Source organism: Archocentrus centrarchus, chromosome 1 (genome assembly GCF_007364275.1).
Source record: "Archocentrus centrarchus isolate MPI-CPG fArcCen1 chromosome 1, fArcCen1, whole genome shotgun sequence".
Classification (NCBI taxonomy): domain Eukaryota; kingdom Metazoa; phylum Chordata; class Actinopteri; order Cichliformes; family Cichlidae; genus Archocentrus; species Archocentrus centrarchus.
Window position 1 is genome coordinate 22,236,791 of NC_044346.1, and position 10,371 is coordinate 22,247,161.

General features: G+C 40.8%; 1 protein-coding gene across 1 annotated transcript; it reads right to left on the reverse strand.

Annotated features, from left to right (window-relative positions):
• Positions 1 to 1,279: 1,279 nt before the first annotated feature.
• rbpja (recombination signal binding protein for immunoglobulin kappa J region a) lies at positions 1,280 to 10,112 on the reverse strand. Its single transcript, XM_030744085.1, has 11 exons — positions 9,874 to 10,112; positions 9,215 to 9,253; positions 8,989 to 9,084; positions 8,721 to 8,886; positions 7,873 to 8,047; positions 7,647 to 7,784; positions 7,443 to 7,555; positions 7,010 to 7,150; positions 3,596 to 3,751; positions 3,372 to 3,475; positions 1,280 to 3,290 (listed from the first exon to the last, which is right to left on the reverse strand). The coding sequence occupies exons 1-11, from the start codon at positions 9,891 to 9,893 to the stop codon at positions 3,068 to 3,070; spliced, it is 1,371 nt and encodes a 456-aa protein (XP_030599945.1). The 5' UTR covers positions 9,894 to 10,112; the 3' UTR covers positions 1,280 to 3,067.
• Positions 10,113 to 10,371: the final 259 nt, after the last annotated feature.

Below are 10,371 nucleotides of genomic sequence, written 5' to 3' on the forward strand. Positions count from 1 at the left end.
AGCATTTAAATTGTGGCTGCATTCCCTGTCCGGTCTGAGTCTGTTTGGGTCGGGTTTGACTCTTTTATAGTCCAGCTAATCGTACAAAAGGTTCTCTGGCCTCTCTACATGCAGCCCTTTCCCAGAGATGTCGAGATGTTCTTCCACAGAACTCCTCCCCCTCACTCCATTTCCAGCACCGGGGCCCCTTAATTAGTTTTCCTAACATATTTCCCAGCCCATCCAAATGGAGGTTAAAAATCTCATATGCTACTGCCCCGCTTGACTAAAACTGACATGGAGAATTGATTTTTCAGAGTTAGTTTCCTTTTTGTCACAGGTAGCTTTGCAGTGGATCAATTAAATCCTTTAGACCTCAGTATTGGAAGTATTTCTTAAGATCAGCTAATGATTGGCTGTCCTGATATCATAGCTCTGGGTCTGGCAGTTGGATCCTTGATTGCAATTCTTCAAGCTCTGTGAAAGGGCTTAGCGAATGTTTGCACACCTGTTCATTAATGACGTCTATATGTGGCTTCCCATTTATTACTCACTTACACAGGAACTCTCAGATGCACGCTCTCATTAAAAGTATAGCTAGAAACTTAGAGAGAGCGGTGGACTAAAGCAGACCACAGGCATACGCACAAACATTAACAGCAACAAAGTGTCAGGTTTCATTCCAGCAACCCGGCTCCCAGTTTAAAAATAAGTCAGACAGATTTGACCTCTATCCTGGGTAGCATGCTCGAGTGGGTGGTGTCTACAGGCCCCAGGAGGATGTGAGTATACAACAGGTTCAATTTACATGATAGACAGAAACAGGAAGAGAGGGGATACATGCAACAAGAGTACACACAGGACACCAGAGAATCAGGATCAGTTGTCTAGGTGATTTAGTAATTAACTATTAGATTGTCTGAAAATTACAAGTATGTCATCAGGTTTGTAAATTTCCAGATATTTCAAATATATCTGCTCATGCAGAGTAAGACAGGGATCAAAGGCATCAGTGTTACAGGACAATGAAAGCTGCAGCTCTGCCTTCAACAGAAGCTGTAAAAATTATTTGCCTACTTTAGGTACTGGATCAGTCCAGTTGTTGTATGCTTAAGAGTGTGCTCGGAGAAAGGCCATTTACACAGTGATTTTGCATTCTAGCCATTTACTAGATGCACTCTGACATCAATAGCCAATTTAGAACAAATGAAGAAACAATTTAAGCTATGATGTGTGTCTTTGGACTAGAGCACCGAGGAAAAAACATGCAGACACTGGCCAAACATGGAAAGCCCAGATATAACAGCCTCAGGAAGGTTTAATTCAAGGCAGACGTGGAATGAAACAAAAAAAATTCAGGCTGGGAATTTGTCTCCAACCCACAGCCTTTTCTTCCTGTCAATCTCTTATTTTTACTGTAACTGGTACCAGACAAATTATTATTGCCATGAAGAAAGAAGCATCATATACACAATATAAAACCATAATGCAATAATATACTGTCTCTTTGTACATAAGCAAGACAGATTCTGTAGGTAGTGTTCAACAGGGCGTCAGACAGTTTATGAAGTAGCTGGTAACAAAGTAACCCATCGCATACAACCCAAAAGCACAGCCAAAGCTGCTGGTGTAAGTTAGCTCTGCTGTGCTTGCTTTCAGGTGTCTTCAGCTTGACACTAATGATAAACTGGTGCACTTTGTAGCTCTGAAGCTACACAGATGGTATTTTTTTCCCCCCAACACACGAGCGTGATGAGCTCAACTTAAAACCCTTGAAATCTCAGGCCAAACTAAAGATCAGCTCATCAACGGGGCAAAAAAGTTTTGATGTTCGTTATTTGCTTCTTGGCCATTCTCTGAAAATATGCAAGAGATGAGAAACTTTTTAAAAGGCTTCACTTAAATGAAACAAAAGAAAGACGGAAACAAGAGAAACTGCTTGCTTAAATTTGTGACTGAGTATACAGAGTACAAAAAGAGCAAGATCATTAAAAAGAGAACACTCTCAAAGTGTATTACATCTGATCAAACACACACACACACACACACACACACACACACGCGCGCGCGCGCACTACATTCATTAAAATTTTCATCTTTGATATAAAACATTAACAAGAAACTGTTCAGTGGCCTGGAAAATGTAAAACAGCCAAGCCAATAACTGCAGGCAGACAGAGATGTCATTTTCTAAAGTGCCTCTTTAAAAACAAAAAGACTGATTGACTCTTTTTCATTGCAACACACAGAACTGTTAATGACAGCGAGCGAGTAAGCTTTAAAGAACAAAAGTGAAGAAAAAGGTGAGAAGCTGTAATGAAACGATGTTTCCATCTTGACTCAATTGAGACAAAACAGGCAACAATACGAAACAATACGAAAAAACTATATTGGTAACAAACTGAACTTACTATGCAGTGTATCATACATAAAATGTACCTCAGAAAAAGCTTATAAAATACAATATGAATAAAATAATATAATAATATTCCTTGGTCCAATAAAAACTATGTTACTCTTACAAATTTTCCCTTGCTCAACACAGTTACATCAACCGTTCTTTTTCTGCAAAAATAATGGTGGTAGTAAGAAAGCACAGAGAAGGCAACTTCCAAACACCCAAGTATATAAAAACAAAAAGGTTATTTTACAAATGATGTTTCTATGGGAGTTAGATAGGTCACATTCTTTTACATGAAGAGCATGGATATCACCGTACTCTGAGTGGAGCCTACGATATGTCCACAACAACCCACAAGAGGGCGATACAGTACAGAGTCAGTTATCACAATGACTTTGAAGCTGTCCCCCCCCCAAAGCTCTCCAGCACTGCTCATAGTTTCACAGTTCCTCCAAAAGAACTTCTTTGCTTCTGTGCAATTCTTCACAGGTCCATGAGCCTCTTTGGAGTAAATGTCCACATTTTCTCACTCGGTCACTTAGAACACAACCACAAAACGAGTTTTATTATGAGAGCACCGACATAGTTGAAGTCCCCGAAGACATACCCGAGTCACTGCTGCTCTAAGCCGCGTGGGCCATCCCCGAGCCCACCCATCAAAGATGAAGGTGAGGATGAGGATGCAGGTCATGATGAAGAAGTGCTGTGTGACCGCAGAATAGCCCCAGCAGCACTGCAGTGAGGTCTCGGCCCTGGTTCGGGGGTGTACGTGAAGGTTAAGGCAGTGGCATAGATGATTCCATCATTGCGAACCAGTGTGACAGGGACCTGAACTGGCTGTCTCACCCAGCGCCAACCCTCCCTAAAGGCAGAGATGTCTGGCACCACACAGAGGATGCTCTCCCCACACCTAAGGAAGCAAACAGATGAGACAAGGCTCAAGTGTTTGAACAAAAGGGGAAAACACACACACAAACACACACACACTTACCTGTACATGGTGTCTGCCTCCACATCTCCAAACCACACTCGGAGGTTAGGGGTGAAGTTCTGTCCTGTCAGCTCCAACATAGCAACGTCTCCTCCACCATTTAACTTGACACAGACAAAAAGGTATCAAGTCTTATAATGTGCTTGTGTATGAAAGTGTCACTCATGCTTGCTAGTGAAGAGAAATATAAAACATATCTTCAATAGAAAAGGCTGTATGTGTACCTGCAGACTTTCAACCACAGGTACGGGTGTTACTGGTGTGGTGACGGGGCCCATGCCCTCATAAAAGGTGTACTCTGCCTTGTCAGTACTAATGATAGTCCAGCAAGCACCATCATTAATCATCTCCTTGTTGGTCTCTTTGGAGCATGGTGTAGCCTGAAAAACAAACAAACAAACAAAAAGAACCCAATTCATTTTCATTTCTTACCTTTATGTCTAACCAGGCACAAAAAAAAAAAAAAAAAAAAAAATCCTGAACAAGTTTTCATGGCAGCTCAGCTGACAGAAGACTCTTTTCATGTTATCAAATCTAGAAACTCTAGATTTAAGTCAGAAATCAACTGCTCCAAGTAATGCTCTCAACCAGCTGTATTAATACACTGTATTGCCAATATTCACTCATCTGCCTTCACACGCATATGAACTCGAGTGACATCCCATTCTAATATAGAGGGTTTAATATGATCTCGACCCACCCTTTGCAGCTATAACAGCTTCAACTCTTCCGGAAAGGCTTTCTACAAGGTTCAGGAGTGTTTATGGGAATTTTCTACATTCTTCCAGAAGCACATTTGTGAGGTCAGACACTGATGTTGGACGAGAAGGCCTGGCTCGCAGTCTCCACTCTAATTGATCCCAAAGGTGTTCTGTAAGGTTGAGGTCAGGAGTCTGTGCAGGCCAGTCAAGCACTATGTGCCACAGCATCTGCTGACCCCGTCATTTTATATGGCCCACCACTTCGTGGCTGAGTTGCTGTTGGTCCCGCTTTGTTATAATCCCACTAACAGTTGACTGTGGAACATTTAGTAGTGGGGAAATTTCACAACTGCACAGCTGGCATCCTATCACAGTACCATACTGGAATTCACTGAGCTCCTGAGAGCGACCCATTCTTTCATAAATGTTTGTAGAAGCAGTCTGCGTGCCTAGGTGCTTGGTTTATACACCTGTGGCCATGGACGTGATTCGAACACCTGAATTCAAAAACTTGGATGGGTGAATACTTTTGATGTGGATCTACTATGTTCTACATTTCTATACAGTAACTAAGATTATCTCATCTGCAAGTTTCAGTAGCTTCAAATCAAAGTTAGATATTTAATGTGAGTAAAATGTCTTAAGTCTTCCCAGATTCATTATTTTTTTAAGAATTCACTAATTTTTCACTAATTTTAGAGCCTTGTATAAAGGCCCCCATGATACCGTTTTTCCTTTTATGAGACGTTGTATAGCAGGAAATAAAAGAAGACTACCTCAATTTGTCACGTATTGTTGTACTTTAACATATTTGGTGGGAAGTATGTTTTATCGAGTATATTGGGTAAAATATACTCAATCGTAGTGTTTCAAAACTGCAGGTTAGTGTTCTGGGATTAAAAGGAAGAGGACAGCCTTCCCTCAAACCCTGTTAGAGTATAACTGCAGCTTTCAGGCTCTAATCAAATCAATTCTAAATTCTCCTACAGAAGCAGCAAAAAATGTCAAAAAGCCACTTTTCAGTTCAAACCAAACACAAAGTGAAATGTTCATGTTCAAAATGAAAATTTTTCAGCTCTAGGCGCCGTGTCACTGTGTCACAAAACTCTGTCAGGTGAAATTCTCTCATAGGCTGAGCTTTTGCTGATGCCGTCCTATAATTCAACTCTGCTTTATGTGGTGACAGAAGCAAAAAAAGTAAAGAGTAGGTAAAAACCTTCTGTTAAGTTCTGAGAAGAGGTTACTCAACTCTTTGGAGTACACGTCAGAAAGCAGTAACTCTTCTATCGGCTGCATTTCGCAATCCAAATATTTATGAATTGTGAAATACTCCAAAAACCCTTTAGCATTAGTTGCACAAGTAATGTGAGGTGAAAATCTGCAGGTTAGAGTCTGTGAAAAGGAAAACCAAATATTTGTTTTTTAACACATTATACTGTTAGAATTTTTTTTAAACAATTTTTTAAAAAGAAGCTGTTTTTCACGTCAAAGTCACAGCACCATCTAGATGCTAGAGGGGATTAGTATCAGTAGTTAAATCTGGAGTTGCTACAGTTTTTAAAGGCTTTAACTGGTCTTCCTTGGATTGCAGAATTTGCAAAACAGCACAGCCTCCTTATTTGAACTTCCTACAAATGAATTTGTTTTTCTTTTTCTTTTCGGGGGGAGTGGGGGGGGGGGGGGGGGTAAGAAGAGTTACACTGACACAGACCTGAGGATCACCACCAACACCCACCTCTGCAAGCTTTCCATTAATTGGAAGAGGCTAGAACTTGCGGCTATCTTTCTCCCCAGAATGAATCCTCCTGACCCCCCCCAGCATCAACGCTACTGTCCACAGAATACCGACTGCAAGTGTCTTTATGTGGTTATGCACAGTTGGCAATTTAGTCCACAGTAACTTTTTTATGCGCATCAATAAAACCATGACTAGGAATTATTATGAGTAAATCAGGATTTTATGTTAATGTTAGCAGCTTAGTGCAATCCACTGGAGCTGACGTGAGCGCTGCCAGTCAGCACCCTGTGTAGACAGGCCTTACAGATTTCTGAGCACAGAATGCTGCTTATTTCTTGATTTCTAAGCCTAATTTTGTGCACCTCTCATTTTTTTAATAATTCAAATTTATTGGATGAATTATTTTTCTGTGATGTTACAAACTCCAAAAACACATTTAATTCTGAAAAGGATAAGAGGAAGAGGATGGATGGACGGATGGACAGAAGGACGGATGGACAGACATACTTCAAGCCTATTTAAGTATGACTTCTGAATAAATTTTGAATAACTCCACAGTCACCCTTGTCTTTTCTGCCAAACAAGAATACAACTCTGATGTGCACCACTGGCAGGTTTCTTCTCCTTCCCGGCCATCATGAAAAATTTATAAAACTTGATTTCATGAAAACAATATTTTGCTGAAATAATTAAAACTGTGAGTTACAACAAAGTAACAGAACACTACCAGGAGGAGTCCCATGTTTGAATGGTAAATTCCATTGAGATTATCATTAAAACATTTCTTGAATAATGTAGTTTACACAAGTGTTTGGCAAGTGAAATATCACTGGTTCGATTCCAGCTGGTGACAAATCCCCATTGGTGTTTCATCTGGAAAGGTATCAGCATAAAAGGAAAGAAAAAAAAAAAAAACTCTGCCAACTCAAACATGCGAGCTACCCACTGTGGTGATCCCTTGTGGTAATGGAGGGGAATGATACCAAAACATGCAGGTTTTCCTATCCCCCAAATCTTAAAAAAACATTAAACACTTCTTAAGACAAAGAATTTGAGCTAAAATATTACAAGAACTGGATTTCAAAGTGTTTCAAATAAAGCAGTCAAGCCTGTGTGTGTGTGTGTGTGTGTGTGTGTGTGTGTGTGTGTGTGTGTGTGTGTGTGTGTGTGTGTGTGTGTGTGTGTGTGTGTTTGCACACCTGGAACTGGATGATCCTCTCTTGTGAAAGACAGAGATACATCCTGTCTGTATCCTTCAGGTAGAAAGCACACTTGTGAAGCTGGGACACTGGGTCATCAGCATCCATTAATGCTGCTTGCTTGTCCACTTTTCGAATGATCTGGGAATCATAACACACTCATCATAAATACACAGAAACAAATACTGATCGTAGATTTAAAGGATCTCAAAGCCATTTGGAAACATTGCATAGTTGAAAACATCCACATACATGAATTTTTTGGACAAATATCTGTTTCCTAATGTCTAACTTAATTAGGAAATCTTGATTATTTTATTCTTTTTCAGAAATCAGTCATTTGCATGACGCAGGCCCCTTTTGATAGACACCTGGATGCCACCACAGGCAGCTCACTTTCTCACAAACAACTAAAATAAAAAGTGCCACATACCAGTCTGGGCAGGGCCATGCCAGTAACAGAACAAACCAATTTGACTGTCTGGCCATAGTGAATGTAGCCATCTCTTACAGCAAACTCCTCCCCTTCAGACTCATCATCATCCACTGAACAAAATAAAAGAAGAAAAAAAAAATTAGATGTTTATTATTTGGAAACTTAACTGAGACAAAAAGAAAAACAAGAGGTGTGACTCACAGAGATGGATGTAGAAGGCACCCCACTGTTGGGAGCTGGCATGAAAGTTTCCCCCCTCCACATGGAGATATCTGGTACTGACTGTCTGGGAACGCAGGCGGTTAAACAAGGCCACCTTTGTCCCAGATGCTATACACACTGGAGAGGTAGAGAGAGGGGAGTGAAATAAATAAAATTCAAATCTCTGTGTGTCTGTGTGTTTGTGCTGACACATCTAGTAACTCACAATCAGCATTTTTCAAGGACTGTTTCTTCTTGGAAGGCTTGGAGATGACCTTGATCCTCTTGCTGAGGAAGACTCCAATGTTGGCGCTGTTTCCATACAACATCTTCACAGATAGCATGAAGTGCTTCCTTTTATCAGAGTCACTGATATAAAGCGTCTTAGCTGTGCAGAAGTGCTACCCAGGAAAAAAAAAAAAAAAAAAAAATTAAAATCCCCTAAACTTTATTCTTGTCAGTGTTTGTGGTTTTATTTGTCCCCCTTTCACTTCCCTCATATCTCCTACCAGAGAACAAGCATTTTAGCAGCATTTGTGCAAAGTGAAAATATCCATATGTGAAGTAATATCAGTTACAGCGTGAACGTGATTAATACGGTTCTGCAGCAGCAAGCAGAGGAAAGTGCAAAGCAAAGCACATGTAAATCTGACTCCTGTGGTTACTTTTGATACTTTGCATTGCATAGCACTTGTGGAGGACAGAGAAAAAGCAAGCAACCCGTTTATTTATCGGATGAGTGAAAAATCAAAAGACTATGTAAAAAGATAACATTTTAGAGATTTTTTGTCAGTGAAACAATAAATCTTCATTTTAAATAACCACTTTAACGTCTGCCAGCCCCTTATCACAATGAACACAAATTCAATCATACAAATTGGAACTGGATCCCAGACACAAGGACAGCAAAATTAATAAGACGCAGCAGATAAACATCAGCCACTGCCACTGATGAAAGTCATCTTATCTGGTGAGAAGCAAACTGCTGATAGCAGTCAACAAGGCCACTATCTGATACTGATGTCAGGGCTCTAAATCAGCGCATCCCTAGTGTCATTATAAATGCCCACCCACCTTCCCTTCCAGATTGAGTTGCTGCATCTCCTGCTCACTGTTGCCTATTCCAATGAACGCACAAGGCTGGGCCTCCTGCTCAGTGCAGCCCTCCTTCTCCATTTTTTCTAACTTCTTTTGCCATCCGGTGCCCATCAGATACACACTCGGTGGAGGACAGAAAAATCTAATTGACACGAGCAGAGATTAAAAACAAAATAAAACATAGATAACGCTCTTTAAACTCAAGCAAGCTCAAAGCATGCGTCTTTAACAGTGTCACGCAAACCTCTTTTCATTGCCATATGACTTTTGCGCAACTTTTGCATGCAGAATGAGCACTGTTTGATCATCTTTTTCCTTCAAGTAATTCCTCATAGCCTCCCTGCAATGGAGAGAAACAAATTAACCCTTTGAGAGCACTTTATTTTAAAAATTACATAATCAACTTTTTTTTTCTTATATTAAAAAGTCGGAGTTTGCATGAGAAGAGTCTACTGTTTCTCACGCTCTACCTTGTCAGTCGCTGTGGTTGGGCTCGCTCACCAAACTTCCTGCAAAACAAAAACAGGGTAAAAGGCGTTTACACGTGCTTGCAGTGCTGGGCTGGTGCAGCAGATATGTAAAATAAGCTTGACTGAAAGTGAATGCGTAAAGTGATGGTACAGTGGCAATGTGATTTTATTTAAACTTCTTTTGGATTAGAAGAAAATTAAACAAAGAAAGGAAAAAAAACCCTTTGAATAATATGGGAAAGTTTGGTTTTTAATTAGTTAACCCAAATTTTTTTCCTTTAGTATCTGACAAAGTTGTCTCTGAGGGTATTATGTTGTTGCTGATGCACTCAACTTGTTTAAAAACACAAACTAAGCCAAAAATAAAAACATACTGGGACAAAAAAAGTTTCTGAAATAGTTTCAAACTTACTTAATAGGACAGTTCACTAAACTGTACAGAAAACAGGCGACACGAAGAATAGTTTTGCACAACTGACCCCGCATCGAGCCACAAGGTAGTATACTGTGTGGGGTATGCCTACTGAGACCAAAGCACTGGAAACACCCAAAAACATCCACCCCACAGCCCCCCCAAAAAACGATACCAACTGCCAGTATTTTCCCACGTAAAAACAGCCCGTTTTTAAAAACATACTGCTTTAAATTTCTGCACTTACCCCGTTACAACGGGCGCCATCTTCCGAATAACTCTCCCCCCCGGAAAAAAAAAAATCCCAACAATCGCGAGATCCCTCCCCACCCCCCCAGCTCCCTCGCCAAAGCCAACGGCACAACAGAAAGAAGCAGACTGGAAGGAAAAGAAGGGAGAGAAAGAGGGAGGAGACCGTGACGGGGCAAAGTGGGTGAGAAGAGGGCGAGGGAGGGGCGGCGGGCAAGAGGGCAGACGCCACAACAACAGGCGTGGGAAAGTTATAACGTCGCGCGAGAACGGAAAAACTCTCACAATAGACACGCATGAAGAAAGACCATTTATATCGCGAGATATTGCACTTTCACAACTTGCTATTTTTTTTCCCACAGGGCGCTCGCAGTGTAACTCGATTCCCACGCTTATTGAGCAACGAAGGAGGCTGCACCTTTTTATACTGGAGGTCTAGAAACACAGCTACAGGATAAATATGTGTTATATGAACTGCAGCACTGGGAATATAGGG